Raw genomic sequence first — 23,395 nt, 5'->3', positions numbered from 1 at the left:
ATAAGATGGATAAAGTGCTCATTAAAGGAAAAATGACCAGCATAGAGAAACACTACTTATAAAAACCGCTGAAACAAACCTGATATCTTAAATGGAAAATAAGCATTCCATACAAAAGGAATGGTTACCTTGGTGACCAGCCTGTTCCTCAAACTGGGAAAGCTTGGAAAGTAGATTACCATGGAATGCCTAACTTTGAGGCAAAGTATCCTACAACACGTGTAGTAATGACAATGAGATGCTTTCACCCTATCAGCAGGAGGAAATCCGCTAGAAACCATGTGGGGCTATATTCTGAAAGTGCCCATTCTTTAGAGGCCAGAAAAAATCCTGTAACCTGTGTGAGGCCTTTTATAAAGATAGCATTTCTCCCCAGGGTGCTGGTGTCTCAGTATTTTTGCATACTTCTGAAACTTTCATAACTCCTTAAATTATAGCAAGGTATATGAAGTTCTGCTTTTTTCATAACCTTTCTAATTCATGTTTCTCTGTTCACTGTGACTTTGCTCCCAGCCATTTACCATAAGCTTTATTGTTTCCTTGATACCCTTCTTCATTCTAAAACATGATATCTAGGAAATTACATTTTTAAACACAGATTAACTGAAATTTTAGTAATAATTTTTAAAAAGTTTATCATGTTATTTGTTTCATGTACACCTAAAAATCAAATTTTAAAAAATTTTGATAGTATAAATATGTATGATAAACATATCTCTTTGTCACAAGATTAAAAGTACCAGAAGGCAACAGTGAATGCTATCTCATTAAACTATAGGTTTACCATCATATGTGTTATCCATGTTGGCTAACCTAAATTGATATGCAAAATGCGCATTTAAAAATTCAAAAAAAGAAATTTAACAATTACTGTAAGAGTTGAGTAAAGAGTGAATACTTTTGGTAAAAGTGGTCAAAATTTGTTTTTTTTTCAAATAGGAAATTTGGAGGGTGGAGAAATTGGATGAACGTGGTCAAAATGTACAAACTTCCAGTTATAATACAAAATACTAGGGATATATTAAGTTGGTAGAAAAGTAATTGTGGTTGCAGACTGTGATTTTAAAATCATTTTAACTAGGTTCAAACACATCTTTATTAATCAAAGTAGGAATTATTACAATCAACACATTTTTTGCTAATGAGAGATAAGTTTGTTTATTCCTATAGCATAAAAGTCCATGCCTTGGGATTTCAGGAACTTTTGGTAGGCATTTTATGCCTCTTGCCTGCTGTGGAAGATTGGCCCTGCAAAAAGTTGTTGAGTTGCTTGAAGAAGTGAGAGTCAGTTGGCAAGAAGTCAGGTGAATATGGCAGATGAGGCAAAACTTCATACCCCAATTTGTTCAACTTTTGAAATGTTGGTTGTGTGATGTGTGGTCAGGTGTTGTCATGGAGAAAAATTGGGCCATTTCTGTTTTGGTCCCAACAGAAATTATGTCACTTATGTTGACCAATACCAGCTCTAGGCATTGCTGTTTTCAGTGTATCTCATCAATTTGCTGACCATACTTTTCAGATGTAATGGTCTCACTAGGATTCAGAAAGCTCTAGTGGATCAGACGGGAAGCAGACCACCATGCAGTGACCATGACTGTTTTTTGGTGCAAGTTTGGCTTTGGGAAGTACTGAGGAGTTTCTTGGTCTAGCCACTGAGCTGCTTACCACTCGGTGTAGTATAAAATGCAGTTTTTGTGCTATGTCACAATCAGATCTAGAAATGGTTTGTTTTTGTGTAGAATAAGAGAAGACAACACTTCAAAATAATGATTTTTTTGATTTATGGTCAGTTCATGAGACACCCATTTATTGAGCTTTTTCACCCTTCCAATTTGTTTCAATTTCTGGATGACCATAGAATGATCCATATTAAGTTCTTTGGCAACTTCTCTTGTAGCTGTTTCGAAACCACTAGGCCATTCAGGTATGACCTAAATCAAATCCCTTACGATTATACATTGGAAGTGAGAAATAGATTTAAGGGATTAGATCTGATAGAGTGCCTGAAGAACTATGGATGGAGGTTTGTGACTTTATACAGGAGACAGGGATCATGACCATCCCCATGGAAAAGAAATGCAAAAAAGCAAAAAGGCTGTCTGAGGAGGCTTTACAAATAGCTGTGAAGAGAAGCGAAAAGCAAAGCAGAAGGAAAGATACAAGCATCTGAATGCAGAGTTCCAAAGAATAGCAAGAAGAGATAAGAAAGCCTTCTTCAGCTATCAATGCCAAGAAAAAGGAAAAGAACAGAATGGGAAAGACTAGAGATCTCTTCAAGAAAATTAAAGATACCAAGGGAATATTTCATTCAAAGATGGGCTTGATAAAGGACAGAAATGGGATGGACCTAACAGAAGTGGAAGATATTAAGAAGAGGTGGCAAGAATGCACAGAAGAACTGTACAAAAAAGATCTTCACGACCGGGATAATCACAACGGTGTGATCACTCACCTAGAGCCAGACATCCTGGAATGTGAAGTTAAGTGGGCCTTAGAAAGCATCACTACAAACAAAGCTAGTGGAGGTGATGGAATTCCAGTGGAGCTATTTCAAATCCTGAAAGATGATGCTGTGAAAGTGCTGCACTCAATATGCCAACACATTTGGAAAACTCAGCAGTGGCCACAGGACTGGAAAAGGTCAGTTTTCATTCCAATCCCAAAGAAAGGCAATGCCAAAGAATGCTCAAACTACCGCACAATTGTACTCATCTCACATGCTAGTGAATTAATGCTCAAAATTCTCCAAGCCAGGCTTCAGCAATACGTGAACTGTGAACTTCCAGATGTTCAAGCTGGTTTTAGAAAAGGCAGAGGAACTAGAGATCAAATTGCCAACAAATGCTAGATCATGGAAAAAGCAAGAGAGTTCCAGAAAAACATCTATTTCTGCTTTATTGACTATGCCAAAGCCTTTGACTGTGTGGATCACAATAAACTGTGGAAAATTCTGAAAGAGATGGGAATACCAGACCACCTGACCTGCCTCTTGAGAAACCTATATGCAGGTCAGGAAGCAACAGTTAGAATTGGATATGGAACAACAAACTGGTTCCAAATAGGAAAAGGAGTACGTCAAGGCTGTATATTGTCACCCTGCTTATTTAACTTATATGCAGAGTACATCATGAGAAACCCTGGGCTGGAGGAAGTACAAGCTGGTATGAAGATTGCTGGAGAAATCTCAATAACCTCAGATACGCAGATGACACCATCCTTATGGCAGAAAGTGAAGAAGAACTAAAAGCCTCTTGATGAAAGTGAGAGAGTGAAAAAGTTGGCTTAAGGCTCAACATTCAGAAAAGGAAGATCATGGCATCTGGTCCCATCACTTCATAGCAAATAGATGGGGAAACAGTGGAAACAGTGTCAGACTTTATTATTTGGGGTTCCAAAATCACTGCAGATATTGATTGCAGCCATGAAATTAAAAGACGCTTACTCCTTGGAAGGAAAGTTATGACCAACCTAGACAGCATATAAAAAGCAGAGACATTACTTTGCCAACAAATGTCCATCTAGTCAAAGCTATGGTTTTTCCTGTGGTCATGTATGGATGTGAAAGTTGGACTTTGGAGAAAGCTGAGCGCCGAAGAATTGATACTTTTGAACTGTGGTGTTGGAGAAGACTCTTGAGAGTCCCTTGGACTGCAAGAAGATCCACCAGTCCATCCTAAAGGAGATGAGTCCTGGGTCTTCATTGGAAGGACTGATGCTGAAGCTGAAACTCCAATACTTTGGCCACCTCTTGTGAAGAGTTTACTCACTGGTAAAGACCCTGATGCTGGGAAGGATTCGGGGCAGGAGGAGTAGGGGCGACAGGGGATGAGATGGCTGAATGGCATCACTGACTTGATGGACATGAATTTGGGTAAACTCCGGGAGTTGGTGATGGACAGGGAGGCCTGGCATGCTGTGATTCATGGGTCGGACATGACTGAGCGACTGAACTAAACTGAACTGAACTTGTAGTTGTAACAGGATCAGCTTTGATCATTGCTCTCAGTTGGTCTTTGTTAACTTCCGATGGGCAGCGACTATACTCTTCATCTCCAAGGCTCTCATCTCCTTTGCAAAACTTCTTGAACCACCACTGCACTGTACGTGTGTTAGCGTTTCCTGGGCCAAATGCACTGTTTTTGTTGAGAGTTGTCTCTGCTGCTTCATGACCTATTTGAACTTGAATAAGTGAATCATTTGAGTTTGCTTTTTATCTAACATCACTTATATAGTCTAAAATAAATATAAAATTAACAGCAAGTAATAAGTCATCAGCAAAAAAAAAAAATTGAACTGAGAAGTGCACATTAAAATGATGTATAACATAGCCACATTTGTTTAAGAGTGTATTCCAATATCAAACAGCAAAGTTCAACAATGTACTTTTGCACTAGCCTAATGTTCAGTATAATGTACAATATCATATAATAGTTAAAACTGCTATATGATATACTTCCTTAGAGAGTAGATCCTCAAAATTCTCACAACAAGGGAAACAAGCTTTATGTCATATCTATACTATATGAAATATACCAAGTGACCTTATTGTGGTAATCATTTCACAATATATGTCAAGTCATGATGTTGTATACCTTAAACTTTTACAGTGCTTTATGCCACTTCTATCTAAATAAATCTAAAAGGGGGGAAAAAAGAGGAATCTAAACTGAAATATAGAAATAGAAATGTATTATTTTGTGGAAAAGCAGGAAAAGCAAAAGATAACACTAGCAGATAGCAGTAATATGTACTCCTATATGCTCTATTCTTTATCTGTAAGCCAGAGCTGTCTGGTAACTTGAAACATGAGAATCACTGAGATCTGGACTCTTACATCATCAATAATCTAGCATTCTTTCCTTTAAGGAGTTAGCCTTTGCTGGGTTATTTAGATTCAGGGCTTTTTAGAGAGGAAGAGTGACATTATTTGTTCTACATCTGAAACTAGTTTATATCTGCCTGAAGCCAGCCTGGAGACATCCAAATCTCCTTTGTCTGTGAGTGAAGCAGAAATAAATCTGGGTGATGAACCTGATCACTATATCATCACATAGCACATCTTTGAATTCTTATGAAAAGTGCTTCTATTATGTCATTTTTTTTTTTTTTTGTAGGATAGGAAAGAAAAATACTCAGTATTGCTTCTTACCTCCTGGGTACTGTAAACATTTTTTTTTCTATTATTGTAAGTTAAGAAGAATTACAGTACCACAAAAGATGACTTAACCCACCTTCCTGCACCCTATTCCCAATCAAGTCTCTTCATTCTCTTCCTTATTAAATTTACTGAACTTTCTTTTCCTGTGATCATTTCCTTTATGGAATTTTTATGATTTTACTATTTCAATCAAGCTTGAAGGATTACATATACACCATTCTCTCTCCTAATACTGAATTCAGTGATGGTACTTTTTGCAGTTATTTTATTCTTCTCTAATTTTTTTTTTACATATTTGGCCAAATGGTATGGTAGAAAGAGAGAGAATCTAATCTGAATCTTCAGTGTCGTTTGCTTGTTTTTGAACACTGAACAAGTTGATTAAGCTCAGTAACCCATAGTCACCTCATTTATAAAATGAGACCAATACTAATTAACAGTGTAAGAATAATATAAAAGCATAAAGAATACCATTTAATACTTCAGTGGATATTCAATAAGTAATAAACTTTATATGGTTGGTAACTGCTTGATGCAGTGGCAAAAAGCATGGGCTTTCAAGACATTCAAACCTTTTTCTTTTAATTTTTGGGCCACACCACATTGCATGTAGGATCTTAGTTCCCCAAGCAGGGATCAAATCCACATCCCCTGCACTGACAGCACAGAGTCTTAACCACTGGCATGTCAAGAAAGTACCCAAATCTTTTCAGATAGGATTGTTAGCTGTGCAGGTCACTTGTTATTCCTGAGCCTTCTTCCTCATTCATAAAAAAGCCCCTTATATGAATTAGGAATCAGAAATATGAAGCTCCTACTTTGGCCATGCCAGGAATACAGTGAGTACTTGGGCTTATATTGTTTGTTGCCTGAACCTTTATTGAATTGCCTTTTATACATATTTAAATTCATCCATGATTATTTTCTTGCATTTTTGGTTTTGCGTCTTTATTACCACTTTATGGGCTGTTTTTGTGTTAAGGTCAACCTTAAGAACTAAAGTACATTTTCTATGCTACATATTTCCCTGTTAAGAATTGAATCCAGTTTGAGGCAGAAACGTTTTTAAAGGTCAGCCATGGATTATTATTGCTCTTTTTTAGTCCTTTAATTCAATAGATAAGCTCAAGGCAAAATGAAATGAACTTGATGGCCTGTGTATCACAAGCTAGAAAACAGTTTCTCGTGAGTGAGACAAAGTATAATTTTCCCCTGAGCTGGACACTTGGAAAGTTAGTGATTGTTCACTACCAACAGATTAGCAATGCACTGACATCAGGTCATCCTGTGTTTGAACTGCAGCTTTCTACATTTATGGTTTTGTGTGTTTAATTTAGCTACTCTGCTTTTCAATTTTCTCATCTGTAAAATCCAGGTTAATTAAGGACATTCCTTAATTTTAAAAAATGAGGTACAGAGCAACTAATATAGAGACTGAAAATATATTTCATCTCACAAACATAATCTAAAAGTTAGTTGGTACTGGCTGAATGAGGATGAGGTGTTAAGGACGTGTGTGGGGCTAAGTGAGAAAACCTTCTGTGCACCCAAAGGGATAGAATGGGAGGAGTGGATACATGTAAGTCAGATGTTTGCTCCTTGTAGTTTGCTACCCTGATTCACAATAAACATTCAGTGAATGCTATTGTCATCATTATCACTGAGATATAACGAATGATTACATGAAGTTTTTCTAAGTTGTAATGTATAGAAGAACCTAAGGAAGGTAGTTATTTACATTTTTTATATACTTGCCAAGATGCATTATTACATTATATTTTTAATTTATGGTCCTTTGATATTTTCCCACCTCACTAGCTTTATGACTTAATAAGTTGCTTATGAGTTCTTACTGAACAAAATAGGTCAAGTTAAGTAGTTAGCAAATTAATAATATTTCATTTCAAACTGGGTTTTAATAATGGTAGATTTCTGACTTGGAAAAAAGGAGCTTTTTGAAATGATTTTCAAACATCAACCACTTAAATATGAAAATTTGAATCTCAAAAGCACCATGGACTTAGGATTCTCCTGTATTTTCTCTGTGCCGATAACTTACTGTTCTACAAATTCTTTGTTTTTTTAAATAAATTGAAAGTAGAAGCCATATTAAATGCAATGATTGTCAACGTCTAAAAAGTGATCTATGAGTAGTTGAAGACTATAAGTAGAGTTTCAGATTAATTCCAAACAGACCCTCATAAAGCAGACCCATCTTTCAGCTCTGACTCTGAAATTACTACTGGCTTTATAATCCATTTCAGAGATAGTTGAATTTTGTTTATCATTAATTGCTTTAAATTTTTTAATATTTGATTTTATATTTTTTATATAAATCATATCTAATATTTAGTATAAAGAAGTAGTTCACTATCCCTAAGAAAAATTACCATTTGTTTACTTTATTTGGAAATGTTTATTAGTTCAACACTGTAAAAAGAAAATTGCCTGACAGTGTTTTGCTTATTATGAGATATGATAATAAGACAATATAATTATTACAGAAAGATGAAAAAAAATCTGTACCTAATCCTACCAGTCTTAACAACTATGAATATTTTGTGTATTTTATTGTAGTCTTCAGTCTTTGCTTCAGTATTTCTTGCATCTCAGCCTGCGTACTTGATTAATGTCTAACCAAATTCTTCTTAAATGGAAACATGTCTTAAGCTTTAGGGAAAAAAAATCAAGCTATCATTTTTATGATAATATAGTTTAAGGACTATTTTCAGAACTAGAAACACATAAATGTGTGAGTGGTGCATACATTTTTGTTTATGTTACATGTAATTTGTCACCAATGTTTTTTACTAACTGGATGAGCAAAGGGCATTCAAAAGGCCTGGAGACGCAGATCAATTCAATTCATCAAACATATTTGTATCGACAACACTGTGGTAATGTAAAGAGAATTTGATTAAAATAAAAGGAAACTAGCTCTTTCTTTGAAGCAAAGATGTACAACCAGTGTGGGTGATACATTTAGGCAAATCCTCTGATTATTCCTCTAAAAGGAAAGAGCCATCACAATTATGATTAGTTAAGCTATTATGAAAATCTGCTTGAAAAATAATGCAGGTCACCAGTTTGTTGCTTGGTCTCAGAAATTGAGTAGTTTCTTCATTTGAAGTGTTTAATATAACTATAATATTTAACTTAAATACAGAAACCATGTTACAATCTAATCTTCCTATCAAGTGGAATATTCTTTCAAACTATAAGTGTAGAAAGGAGAGGTGGGTGGTGATAAGAAGGCAACTGATACACTTTGGGATCACAATAAACTGTGGAAAATTCTGAAAGAGATGGCAATACCAGACCACCTGACCTGCCTCTTGAGAAACCTATATGCAGGTCAGGAAGCAACAGTTAGAACTGGACATGGAACAACAGACTGGTTTCAGATAGGAAAAGGAGTATGTCAAGGCTGTATATTGTCACTCTGCTTATCTAACTTATATTCAGAGTACATCATGAGAAACGCTGGGCTGGAAGAAGCTCAAGCTGGAATCAAGATTGCCGGGAGAAATATCAATAACCTCAGATATGCAGATGACACCACCCTTATGCCAAAAGTGAAGAGCAACTAAAAAGCCTCTTGATGAAAGTGAAAGAGGAGAGTGAAAAGTTGGCTTAAAACTCAACATTCAGAAAACGAAGATCATGGCATCTGGTCCCATCACTTCATGGGAAATAGATGGGGAAACAGTGGAAACAGTGTCAGACTTTATCTTTTTGGGCTCCAAAATCACTGCAGATGGTGATTGTAGCCATGAAATTAAAAGACACTTACTCCTTGGAAGGAAAATTATGACCAACCTAGATAGCATATTCAAAAGCAGAGACATTACTTTGCCGACTAAGGTCCGTCTAGTCAAGGCTATGGTTTTTCCTATGGTCATGTATGGATGTGAAAGTTGGACTGTGAAGAAAGCTGAGCGCCGAAGAATTGATGCTTTTGAGCTGTGGTGTTGGAGAAGACTCTTGAGAGTCCCTTGGACTGCAAGGAGATCCAACCAGTCCATTCTGAAGATCAGCCCTGGCATTTCTTTGGAAGGAATGATGCTGAAGCTGAAACTCCAATACTTTGTCCACCTCATGCAAAAAGTTGACTCATTGGAAAAGACTCTGATGCTGGGAGGGATTGGGGGCAGGAGGAGAAGGGGACAACAGGGGATGAGATGGCTGGATGGCATCACCAATTCGATGGACATAAGTTTGAGTGAACTCTGGGAGTTGGTGAGGAACTAGGAGGCCTGGCGTGCTGCAATTCATGGGGTCGCAGAGAGTCGGACACGACTGAGTGACTGGACTGAGTGACTGAACTGAGCTGATAAGTTTTTGGCTTATTTCTGATTTTTTTCTCTTGCTTGGCTATTAATGAAAAGCTATTTGGTGGGCAAAATTTATATAAGTTGAAAATAATAGCTGATGGCTGAAAGGCCTTAGACTAGCTTTACACTTGGTAATGGGCATGCTAAATAATTGTCACGTATTCACTGGATTTTCCAAATGAAACTGGTAAATTTTACTTTACTTATTAACATATAAAATGCAAATAATTTCTGAAAAATCTAACATCTAGCACCAGTGCTTCATCTCGAATATTTTTAGCTCCTTTTTTTTCCCCCAGCCACATCGCTTATGGACTCTCAGTTCCCAAACCAGGAGCCAAACCCATGCCCCATTGCTTCTGCAGGAATTGAACCTGTGTCCACTGCAGTGGAAGAATGAATCTCTAACCACTTGATCACCAAGGAATTCCCTTTAACTTCTTCATTTATTATTACTTTCTCAACAGAGTTTTCAACTTTAGTGGGTAGGACCTTGAACTTTTGTTGTTTAGGTCCTGCATAATACTCTCCATTTAGTAGTTATTCTATAAATACTTGAGTTTGTAAAGGAAAGAATGAATATGAATAAAAAAGAACAAATGATTGTAGATAAGAAAGACCCAACCTTAAAAAATGAAATGGTGACAAAGCACGTATGATTGAGAATTAGACATTTCTAGATTTTTTAAAAAAATCAAAGCTTTACTGCATATTACATTTTTAATTAGGCATTTCACTTAATTTTGCCAAACACAAGTTTTCTCATCTGTGAGATCGACCTGATGATGACTTCAGGGGAATCAAATGAGATAATGGATGAGAGTACTTCTCACAGAATCTGAAAATGTATAAATGTGATATAAACATATGTGGAATATAAACATGTGATATGATGCTGTTGCAAATGTTCTTGGAAAAGTGTACTGTCAGATTGATTTTCTTTTGATTCTCTTGTCAGGTGAAGCGTACATGCGATTAAGCATGCTCCCTGAAGCAGAGCACTGGTATATGGAATCTCTGAGATCCAAGACTGACCACATCCCTGCTCATCTTACCTATGGGAAACTGCTTGCTCTGACAGTGAGTAACTGTCTCTTTCACCCTTCAGAAATTGGTTCTCCTGTTCAGATTGAGGTAGAAAGGGTCTGAGGCACCTGTTCTGGCCTGTAATGATGGTCATACTAAATTAGAACAATATACAAAAAAATATAGAAAAATGAGTTCCTTTGGCTATGGGGTTTACCATAGATAAAGTGTGATGTGTATCCTTGATGTAACTTAGTTGAAATGTATAAATGGAGAACCCAAAATGTGTGATTATATAATGAAATTGTCAAAATAGCAATATTTGTATAAAGATTATGTTCTGTAAGCCAATGTTAACCCCAGATTGGCTATAACACCTGACTCTATCCAAAAAGCAAGTATTATATAAGATATTGCATGTGTGTCCATCAGTGTCACCTAGAATCCTTTTAACTGGAAGTCATTCTATAAGAGAAGTGCACCCATAATTTGGCTACCCACTATATGATGAGTCTTGGTCATATTTCTATGAAAGCAATATTGGAAGCATAAGGACTTGTTTATAGTCAACCACTGTGACTTACAAAAATTGTAATTTTATGTGCTTCAAGTAATAATAATATTTTTTTCTACAATAGGAGATTGTTCAAAATATATTTAAATAACTTTTCTGAGCTCACCAACTAATAAATGGTACAACTAGCCTTCAGTCTCAATCTAAATCTATTGTCTATGTTATTTTAGTCATATCCCTTAATTTCTCTCCAGTGTTACTAAAAATAAGTAAATATTAGCAAAACATGGAGACAATGGTCAAGAAAGTAATTCCTACGTAAATTCATAGAAAGGTATCTTATAATTGTTTAAAAATAATATTATTTCCCATAGAAGATGATAAGCTAAACAATTACAAGTATTACCTTTCCATTCTAAGATACCACTAAAATGCTATTAAAGAGATTATATAGGCAGACTAAGTAACCAGAAAATGTCTCACTCCAACACATCTAGGTATGCTTAATAAAATGCAACAGATATGCTCTTAATGCATATCTGTTGAGCTCAAACCATAGGAAGAGAATTTCTCCAGGATGGAAATAAATCAGTAACTAAACACCAGAACAGTAAACAGTAGGCTGATCTTAAAGTTGATTTGGGATAGTTTACTAGTCTTAACAGCCCATGGGAAGGAGCTTATTGTCTGTCTTTCCTTCTTGATGGAATAAGAGATGAAGTCTTAGACCAACAGAAGGCCAGGAATTAGGTGTCTAAATAAAGTAGGAAAGTTCATATCCCCTGTGAAAGAACAATGTAGAAAAAGTTCACATACTGATAAAAGAGGGCAGCATGAAAGCTTGCCTTTCTCAGAGTGGAATCTGAAATCTTTGCAGAGAATTTGTCGCCTCTGTCCTCCCCTCACTGGGGTTTGGGTTTTGAATTTACTTTACTTGGATGAGCCAGGAATTCCTAGGCCAGGAAATTAAAGTCAGTTCACTGAAAACTCTAGCTGAAGATGATACTAAACATGTCTTTTGAAAAGACATATTTAAATCTATAAGGAGATTTACAGATTGGGTTTTAAAAAAAACGGTGAGCACAGAAATGGTGATTGTGTGAGTAAATCAGAATAAATTTTTACTGAATAAAATATTGAGAGGGAATAACCTCATAGGAACAATCAGAATGGGAGGGGAGGTGAAATTTCAGTTGATTTTTGGAACTCAGGTATCAGATAAAGGTGTTACAACTGATTCATCAAAACATAATAAACCACTATCTAAAGGAGGTTTGGAAATGGGATAAAAATAAGAAATCTAGAGACTCAAGACTTGGTGGTAGCTGATATAGAAGAGAGTGCATTAAGGAGAATAAAATAGGGTAATCAGTTGTCTCTCCCTGTGTGCACAGCCCTAGTAACCAAGCACTTACTGCAAGTCAAGGGAAGGTATGTTCTTAGTGGTGAAGCAGTTGATTGAGACAGCTCTCTGACTCTGGAACAGCTTGCCCAGTCGAGGATGGAATGCAGAGGGGAATGAAAAGAGGACTGATCAAATGTTTTCCAGTGGAGAATTCAGACTGTCAATACCCCTCCCCTGTTACATGCAGAACACAACTGAACAAGAGTTGATACTCCCCAACTGGCAACACATATACACAAACCTCACCTCCCAAGAAATGGTAGCATTTTTATCTGGAGAAACTGAATCACTCTGGGGAAAAGATTTCCATATACCTACATTTGGAGATCTCTGAAAATGACCTGCTCCCTAACCAGACATACAAAAGTGACTCTTGCCAGTCTAGAAACCACGTTTATGCCTAAGGAATTCATTCAGCTTTTATTAACTCTACTTGTAAAATAACAATGGGCAATCAGAGATCGTCTGTCATTTAGGAAACCCTCAAATGTAAAATATTGGAGCTGAAACAAATGGATTAGCAAAAGGAAATGAGGGAACAGAAGAAAAAAAATTGTTCGAGATGGTAATATAGCATTTTGTGGAGTGCAGGATGACTTAAAAAACTAAATATGAAAAAATAAGAGCTTTTAGAAATTAAAAAGTGATGGCAAAACAATTTTCATTTGAAGGGTAGGAGAATAAAGATGTGGAAATGTTTTCATATACAAACAAAAAAATGAAATAAAATATGTGAAAGAAAGAATTATAAAAGAAATTAATGTGGGGCCCCAAAAAATAAGGAACAGAGAAAGGGAAAGAACATGACTCAGAATTGGAAGGTATGAGTTGCTCTTTGGGCCATTTACAAGGTCATACTATGTCTAGTTTAATCAGTTAGAAAAAATGTGTTTTACCTTATGCAAACCTTTTCCATTTCCTATTCTGATAGGATGGTAACTCACACAGCTCCAAATAAGAAGAGAATTCATGTATACCTCTTGCTGCAACTACTGCCTTTAGATGTTCTTATGGAATTAAAATAGAAACATTTTAAATTAGATTGATAAATGTCCACCTTCAAAAATAAAATTTTTAAATGCCTTATTTATGTTTCCTCCAATAAAAGCACCTGGAAAAGAAAAACATTGAAAACTTATCTGTACCTAATTCTGAATATACCTAGACTGTGACATAACTTTGTATATAGAAACCACGTATCCTTTATTTTTCCTTCTTGTTTTCAAGCGTGAATATTTTAAGTTTCCTGTACTAAAACTATGATTTTACAAGCTGCCTTATTTTTAAGAAGATATTTTTAAAAACAAAATTTAGCAGTTTTAGTTTACTGAAGCATATGGAAGGAAGGGAAGAAAAGACATGTATTACAATTCAAATTCTAATCCCTGCCCCCAACAGAACTTTTATAGTTTCCGACTTGCTGATTAGATGAAATATAAACCCTACTATGGAATGGTTTAAACTCACAGTGCCAAAAAGTCCAAAACCATCCTTAATAGTTTCTTTTTGAATTATGAGATTTGGCACATTTCTGATCCCAGTGGATTGCCTTTGTCTAATTTTGGGTTTCTTAGCCTGGTAAAATGCCATTGACTTAACATGAAATTGGCAAGGAAGAAAATGCCACACATTTTGACTTCTGAATGCTTTAAATATAAAATATTATAAAATGGAATTGGCTATTACTCTGAAGAGAGAGGAAAAGAAATGAAATGGTGTTTTTACTCTTCCATCAGAACTGACCAAAGATACAATATGTACTTTGCAACTGACTTGCAACAAAATGAGACTTATATTGTATATTAAGATTTTATATAAAGAATTATATTTTTCTGATACAACTTTGACAAAAACAAAAATGTTGGTACTTTTATTATAGCCAGTGGTATGTCTTTTAGAAAATTTTTGTACAAATTTTTCTTTAAGAATTTTTAGTATAGATAGTATTTAGAAAAGTTCAAAAAGATTTAGGATTTCCCAGAATGCTTTGACAAATTCCATAGATCAAATCCTTTTTTATTCCTCTGACAAAAATGTCCTTTTCCCTCTCTGCCTGTTCAAATTTTATTTCCCTCTGTGAAGTCTTGCCTGCATCTTTTAAGCAAATTTTTTTTTTTTTTTTCCTTTCTCTCTACTTCCATGCTGCTGATTTTCAGTATCTCTGTAGTGGCACTTTTTCACTTGAATGACAGATATAAATCTATGTCTTTTGACCCTGAACGTGGGGCAGAGAGTAAGTTTTTACTTATCGTTTTATATCTTTAGTATAAGGCATTTCACAGTCTTAGCCACTGTCCTTGCACCCTCCTTTGTATTTCTCTTGTTAAGTTATGTTAGGGCTGGGCACGTGTCATTTTCCCCCAGTTTTGTTTATTCGTAATTGCTGTATAGTACTATATAAGTTGGGCTTCCCCATTGGCTCAGCTGTAAAGAGTCTGCCGGCAGTGCAGGAGACACAGAGACATGGGTTTGATCCTTGGGTCAGGAAGATCTCCTGGAGGATGAAATGGCAACCCACTCCAGTACTCTTGCCGGGGAAATCTCATGGATAGAGGAGCCTGCAGGTTACAGTCTAAGGGGTTCCAAATATTTGGACACAAGTTAGTGACTAAACAACAACAACAAGCTATATAAGTTAAAGGTGTACAGGCCGTTGATTTTTAAATATTCTTGTTTCCCTAGTCTGAATCTCATGCCCTCATTAGCCCTACTTCATTTTGCCAACACGTGCATTGAGATTTATTATCCATGCTAAGGCATCACTCTAATTCCCAGTGGTATATACTGAATAAATGAATGAGAATAGCTTGATTGTAGAGTGGATACAGTGTAATTTTCAGGACCCTGGAAGGGGAGGTAGGCACAAGAGGGTATACATCTCTTGAATGCCTGTGATTGATATGTGTTATTTCATGAAGCTTTATGATGAGTACCACCTTCTTTTTATAAATGAGAAAATAGCTTCTAAGGTTTAGGACATGTCCCAAGAATAAATAAGCTACTCAATAGTAGAATCGGATACGTCCTCAAGGACTTCTTAATTAAGCATCGTTAATATCCATTCTATATTAAATAATTTTGTGTGATGCTTTCCTTCCTTTTATACCTGATTAGAGATGCTAAAAGTAAGCTAGTGCTCCTGCCTCCCCACAAGGTATGAAAATAGCTTATTTTTAGGCATTACCTCTACATACTAGTTTAGTTTGAATGGGTAAACACATTTTTATTATTAAGCTTTATAGCTCATGAACTTAGGACTTCTGTTTTTGGCTATTGGCACTTTTAAGGTCCTATGTTACTCAATCACCAATGTTCCAGGGTGCCCTAGAAAATAGTTCTGCTTTAGGGTCATTGGTAGCCTCCATGTTTAAATATAGCTGGGCCTGGGTGACCCAACTATAGAATATACAGAGCTTTCATACCAATGTCATGTCCAGTTAAAATACTAAACACAAGTTCTCTTTGAAATTGTGATTTATTCCTTATTTGAACTTTGTTACCTAGGACTAATGCCATGAATTTAAAATTGGACAAGCATTGAGAAGGGAAGGAATAAGTTTCCATTATCACCATGTTTCATAGTTGTTTCTAAAAACATGTATGTACTTTAGTTGTGTGTACATCCTTACTTTCTTTTTTTGTTGTTGTTCTCCTTTTGTCCTTGTTCAATTTATTTCAGCCAAATATTTTGTAGCTTTTTTGAGCCAGTAAAATTAGTATTGATCTAAATTGTAGTAAAAGGAACTTGGCTGTTAGGTTATTTTCCAGATTTAGGTTAGTAAGAGAGAAGGAAAGGATATGGGAGACTCTGACAGTAATTCTTGATACAGTGAACCTTTATTTTGGCTACTGCATGGAAGTACTGAGCCAGATTTCTGTGTCTAGCCAAAGTTAATTGGGCTACATAAAACTCCAGTTATGAAAGTACTTGAAGTTCCATGGAAAAGTTCCATACCCCAGGCTAGAATGGTGTCAGTGTAGTTTATCTGGAAGTGCAGCACTGTGTGTTTCCTTGGGCCTTTTGTAATGATTATTACTGTTTAGAGCTGAGATTATTTTTCCATTTGGTCTTCTCTAAAGGAAAACTCTTCCCACTTTGCACGTTGACTAACATTTAGGTTCCTTTGTTTTATTATAATCACCGTACAGTCATGTTTAGATTGGAGGGAGCAGGAAACAAAAAATGTTCCTGTGACTCACTGAATGATTATTATGGATATATACCGTTGAAGTTACAAAACTTACTCTGTGAAAAGAGAAAGCATGTATCACATATATTGTGCTACTGAAATATTGCATGAAATATAGAAGAAAATTTGACTCAATGCAGTGTTCAGCTAAGCATTTTATATGAAGTTGCCACATCTAAACTTACTAGCATTCTGGCAATAATTCACTTATCGTTGTATTATTTTTAGTCTAAATCATAATGAATCTGATAGTTCTTTTTATGCATTTCGATATGTAGAATCAAACTTTTTTTAAATTTAGGTATAGTTATAGAATCAATCTTATAATTACTCTACTTGTTGCCGCCAAGTGACCTACAAATCCAAGTACCTCTGAAGTATCTCAGACTTTTATTCTGCTTTTGTATGTCAGTTATTGAAAGTCATTGTTAAGAGATATTTTCTTTTGCCAGATATTCTCAGAAATAGTAAAATCAAAATACTCAAATTCTCAGGCATTGAAAGTCAGGTGAAATAATTATACCTAGCTTTATATCTAAATATCATGATGCTATGTTTTAAAAGAAATGTTAGCTTTTTATTTAGGGGTAAGTAAGATGATACTACCTAGATACAACCTAGATAGCATATTAAAAAGCAGAGACATTACTTTGCCAACAAAGGTCTGTCTAGTCAAGGCTATGGTTTTTCCAGTAATCATATATGGATGTGAGAGTTGGACTGTGAAGAAAGCTGAGTGCCAAAGAATTGATGCTTTTGAACTGTGGTGTTGGAGAAGACTCTTGAGAGTCCCTTGGACTGTAAGGAGATCCAACCAGTCCATTCTAAAGGAGATCAGCCCTGGGATTTCTTTGGAAGGAATGATGCTAAAGCTGAAACTCCAGTACTTTGGCCACCTCATGTGAAGAGTTGACTCATTGGAAAAGACTCTGATGCTAGGGAGGGATTGGGGGCAGGAGGAGAAGGGGACGACCGAGGATAAGATGGCTGGATGGCATCACTAACTCTATGGGTGTGAGTCTGAGTGAACTCCGGGAGATGGTGATGGACAGGGAGGCCTGGCGTGTTGTGATTCACGGGGTCGCAAAGAGTCAGACACGACTGAACTGAACTGAACTGAAAATGATACTGGGCTTGCCAGGTAGCTCAGTGGTAAAGAATCTGCCTGCCAATGTAGGAGACACAGGTTGAATCCCTAGGTTAGGAATATTCCCTGGAGAAGGAAGTAGCAAACCACACCATTATTGTTGCTGGGGAAATCTCATGGACAGAGGAGCCTCGCGGCTGCAGTTCATAGGGGCTACAAAACAGTCAGATACCACTGAGTGACTGAGCGTGGTGCAACATAACCTAACATCACAATTTCCACCTTGTCATTCTTCCTGCTGCATCATGTTGACTCTCCTGTTATGTAATAAAGCGTGAGCACATTTTAATGTGAGTTAAACTTCATTTATAATTTTTATTTTATATTTTTCTAGTTTGATAATTTGTAATAGAAGAAAATTTGAGCATCTTTAGTTATTAAAACAGCATGCTTATTTAAACCCATGTTTACATTTTGCTCAGTTGGTAAAGAATCTGCCTGAATTACAGGAGACCTGGGTTCGAGCCCTGGTTAGGGAAGATCCGCTGGAGAAGGAAATAGCAATGCGCTCCAGTATCTTGCCTGGAGAATTCCATGGACAAAGGAGCTGGGCGGGCTACAGTCCATGGGATTGCAAAGAGTCGGACATGACTGAGTGATTAGCTCTACTTTTTTAAAAGGTGGTACTGACTGCATACATTTTCAAAACAAATATCTTTCATTTCAATGATTGGACAAACACTTCTGAAAGAAAGATGCCTTTTTTTCCCTTGTAACATCTGGATGTGTGTATGTGTGTGTATTTATACAAACAGTTCTACACACAGAGGCATATATGTAAATGAAGCCACATCTGTTCTAAAATGTGAGAGATTTCATTTCTGAAGCCTCATAAACAGTAAATAATACAGATGAACCTATTTTCAAAGCAGAAATAGAGACACTAGACAGAGAACAATGACACCAAGGAGAGAGAAGGTGGGATAGATTGGGAGATTGGGATTGACATATCTACACTGCTGCTGTGCTTTGCTGTGCTGTGCTCAGTTGCTCAGTCATGTCTGACTCTTTGTGACCCCATGGACTATAGCCTGCCAGGCTCCTCTGTCCATGGGAATTCTCTAGGCAAGAATACTGGAGTGGGTTGCCATGCCCTCCTCCATTTATACACTACGATGTATAAAATAGATAACTAATGAGAGCCTACTATATAGCACAGGAGAAGAAAAGGTACAATCTCTTCATAGGACGTGTATTAAATTAACCTTAAAAATGCATTTCAGTATACATTAGGTTTGATTCCACTTATACAAGGTACCTAGAATAGTCAAATTCACAGAGTCAGAAAGTATACTGGTGGGTGCCTAAAGAGCCTGGAAGTGGGGAGGGAAACTGGGGACTTAGTGTTTAATGAGGACAGTTTCAGTTAAGGAGGGTGCAAAATTCGAGATGGATGATGGTGAGAGTTGCACAACGATGTGAAGGTACTTATTGCCACTGAACTGTACAGTTCAGTATGGTTAAAACTGTATGTTTTATATTGTGTGACTTTTACCACAATGTAAATAAACATTAAAAAATTAAAGCAGGGGCTACTCTTTGTTGCGGTGTCTGAGCTTCTCGTTGTGCTGGCTTCTCTTGTAGAAGAGGGGCCCTGGAGTATGTGGACTTCAGTAGTTGTAGTGCAAGGCCTCAGTAGTCAGGGTGTACAGGCTTACTTGTCCCAAGGCATGTGGAAGCCTCTAGGATCAGGGATAGAACCCATGTCCCCTGCAGGCAGATTCCTAACCACTGGACCACCAGGGATGTCCAAGGAATCTAATGTATTTCTTAATCTTATTTCTCCATAGGTATTTTCTTTTCTCTGACTTTGAGATTCTCTCTTTGTCTTCAGTTTTCTGTAGTTTGGACACACTACACCTCAGCTTATTATTTGGGGATTTATCTGGCTTAGTGCTCTCTGTGTTTCCCGGATCTGTGGTTTGGCCTTTATTATATTTTGGAAAGTTGTGTATCAATATTACTGGAAATATTTCTTCTGCCCTCTTGTCTTTCTTTACCATCTGATATTCCAGTTACTGGTATGTTTGTTGCATGTTTTGAGATTTTCCTGTAGTTCTTGGATGTTCTGTACTTTTCATTCATTTTTCTCATTACATTTCAGTATGGGAAGTTTCTATTGACTTATCTTTAACGTCATTGATTCTTTCTGTGGTCATGTTGAGTCTTCTTATGGTCTCATTAAATTTATTCTTGATTTCTGTTATGATATTTAGCATTTCTTCTAATTATTCCTTAGAATTTCTCTCTGTGTACATTATACATGTGTTCCTGCATGTTGTCTACTTTTCCATTAGAACCTTTAACATGTTAATCATAGTATTTTAAGTTTCTTTTCTGACAGTTATAATGTGTTTCATGTTTCAGTATCTTTGGAATTTTTTCTTTCCTTTTGTCATGCTATGTGATTGTTTTGTGGGATATTGGATACGTTGAATTCATTATAGAGTATATTTCACAAAGATTATTCTTCTTCACCTGCCCTCACCAGGAAAGGATCTTTTTTTGTTCTTTACTGTGAGAACCTCATTGGTTTCTTTGGAAATTAAGACCATGAAGAAGTGGGAACCACACCCTCCACCCAAAGACTGGCCTTTAGGAGTTTCTCACTCTCAGGCTAATCCACAGTTGGCTTCCAGCAAGTCATCAAAAGTACCACTTAAAGTGTACCCATCAATTCATAGCTCCTAATTTGATGAAGACTGTTTGGGAGGTTGATATCTAATGAGTTCTATGAAGCCTTCATGGCACATTTTTCCAGTGTAGAACAAGAGGGCCTGAGATGTTGACAGTGATAATTTAGACCTGAACTGAAGACAATTAAATAGTCTATCTAGAGGCAGAGAAGTTCAGACTTCCTATTTTCCATCTCTGTGTCACCTCTGTACTTGATTTTTTTCCTCTTTAGTGACCCACATTTTCCCGTGATCTTACACATTTTCTCTTAAGAGAGAGAGAAAATATTATTCTGTAATAATGCCAAACATCCATGTGTGTATGCTTCTCCTTGCACACTCTGCTGAGACTTGGGAAGGATCCAGTTTGGAGATATGCTTGTCATACGCATTTATACATACAAACTCATTCTCCTGGTAATCTGCCAGTCTCTGACCATTTACTGTGTGTGTATTTTCCCTTTTTGCCTGGATTAAATGTTCCTGTAATTGTGTGTGTACTATCTCTGGTCACTTCACACTCTGGAAATTAAAGTGAATGAGCTTTGCTTATGTTTAATATTTAATTTCAATAGCTCTTTCTTTGTAAGTCACATATTCACAGAAGGTGACTCAAGAATCATTAGACTAAGTAGAAATTTAGTAACTTATGTTGTTAAGTAACCTTAGTTTTTTAAATACATGGGTTTTGAGATGGTTGAGATCAAATGAACCTTTGTTAGCTTCAGGGCCTTTTAATGGTGTTAAAAACAAGGAATGTTTTCTCCATTAGACTGACTTTCTAAATAATTTCCTGAATTTGGATATTGTAAAGAGAACTTGTAAGCTACCAGCACTTGGACTGAGCAGGTAGCCTGTTGTCTCGGTGCTTGACCAACTTTTTCTCTGTGAACCAGCTGAAGTATGATACCTCCTTTTTGAGCCCTCCCTTCCCTGGGCTTGCTCAGACGCAACAGATTCCTTGGTTTCTGTTTTCTCCTTAGGTACTGTGTACAGTGAGAGCCCTTTTAAGTATGATCTTTCAATTGGTAAATGCCCATTTTCAGAGTCACCATGGCATTATTCAGTCTATAAGAGCAGGAGTCATCTCATAATCCATTGCCTGACACCGTGCTTGGCATACAGTGGATACTCTCTGAATCTCTGCTGAGGGATGAGGGTGGGTGGGCGCATGAGTGCATGGGTGGACCTAAGTCTGTAAAGCTCATCTTTAAATAGCATAATGATTCCTCGTAATACACTTCTGGACCAGGTCAATAATGTAATACCTTAACTGTGAAACCAGATTGTCTCTGTTTGAACCCCAGTTCTGATGAATCAAGCTTTTGTGCCTTGAACAAAGTAGACTAATCTCACTGTCCCTCAGTTTCTTATTTTGTAAAACAGATAATAATAAAATCTCAGGTGTAATACAAGGATTTAGTACGACAATACACAGAAAGTGCCTGGAATAGCACCTGGCACGTAGTAAGCTGCTCTTAGAGTGTTTCTGTTCTTCTCATATAACCTATAAAGAGAAAGTAGAATTGCAATGTGCTAGGACAACAGACTCCCAGAAAAAAATCTGTCTTGGGGAAGCAGAGATGAATGGAAACTTAATTACGCTTGACAAAGATCAGATGACCTTGTGCTGTGAAAGGATATCTTTGTTCATGTCTTCTTTGTTAGGAGTGTGGCGGAAATAGGAAGCTGAGGTCACAGTAAGACCTCACCAGTGCTGCTGTTGGAGTCTCCTGGTTTCAGCTGAAATTGCAGTGTCATTGCAATTGCATTTGAATTGTTGACTTGTCTGATTTAGGTGAATACTTATGAGAGGGAAACAAGAATGAGGGTAACTATAGAATAATTCCTTCCTGGAGAAGGAAATGGCAACCCACTCCAGTATTCTTGCCTAGAAAATTCCATGGATGGAGGAGCCCTAGAGTCCATGGGGTCACAAAGAGTCGGACACGACTGAGTGACTTCACAATGATAGAATATTTGTTCAAACCAGGAAGGGATGGCTATTATTTTTACACTCTAACAGTGGACATAGAGTAGTTTCAGGCAAACCAGAATTACTTCTGAGAATTACTTACAAAATAAGAAGCACAGTAGACTATTTCAATATGCATGTGGTCTGGTTTGTATAAGAACCTTTATAGGACATTTTGGCCTCCCTGATAGCTCAGTTGGTAAAGAATCCTCCCACAATGCTGGAGACCCTGGTTTGATTCCTGGGTCAAGAAGATCCACTGGAGAAGGAATAGGCTACCCACTCCAGTATTCTGGCCTGGAGAATTCCATGGACTGTATGGTCCCTGGGGTCCTAAAGAGTTGGACACTACTGAGCCACTTTCACTTTCAGGACATTTTACCTTTGATAGGCATCTTTACCTTAAAGTCCTTTCAGAAGAAAATAAGGGGGTCATTCATTCCAATTCCATTTAATTTTGTTTGTTAGTAAATTAAAATACAGTGGAGTTTAGGTCTTGGCTACTATCCCCAGTCTCAGTGTCAGCTGGCTGGATCTAGGAGAAAAGGAACTGGTATTCCTTTTCTCTGTCATGGATTGAAAAGCAATGGAAACAAAGGAGCATGATGTGAATTAAGAGCTTAACTTTCTCTAATCTGAATTTTTAACCAATGATGACTTCCCTGAATTGAACTCCATTAAGCCAGTAGAGTTTAATCAGTCCATATCCTTTGATTGATAATTGAGAAAAGCAAAACCTATTCAAATTAGTGGTTTTCCTTGGTGATTCATCTTCTTGGTATCAGAACCAGACTAGAATTCAGGTTCCTGGTGCACTCAGATGGTAAAGAATTTGCCTGCAATGCAGGAGACCTGGGTTTGATCCCTGGGTTGGGCAGATCCTCTGGAGAAGGAGATGGCTACCCTTTCCAGTATTCTTTCCTGGAGAATTCCATGGACAGGGGAGCCTGGTGGGCTACAGTCCATGGGTC

The 23,395-nt window shown here is 36.9% G+C and overlaps 1 protein-coding gene across 1 annotated transcript in view; it reads left to right on the top strand.

The window, feature by feature from the left end:
- TMTC2 (transmembrane O-mannosyltransferase targeting cadherins 2) overlaps positions 1-23,395 on the top strand; it is a 434,311-nt gene that overhangs the window by 300,245 nt on the left and 110,671 nt on the right. The window contains exon 8 of the mRNA XM_040234484.1: positions 10,451-10,572. Coding sequence (XP_040090418.1) covers positions 10,451-10,572 — 122 coding nt within the window. The remainder of the gene's footprint in view (positions 1-10,450; positions 10,573-23,395) is intronic.

This window comes from Oryx dammah, unplaced genomic scaffold (assembly GCF_014754425.2).
Source record: "Oryx dammah isolate SB20612 unplaced genomic scaffold, SCBI_Odam_1.1 HiC_scaffold_29, whole genome shotgun sequence".
Lineage (NCBI taxonomy): Eukaryota > Metazoa > Chordata > Mammalia > Artiodactyla > Bovidae > Oryx > Oryx dammah.
This window is presented reverse-complemented; position numbering and strand designations above follow the sequence as displayed.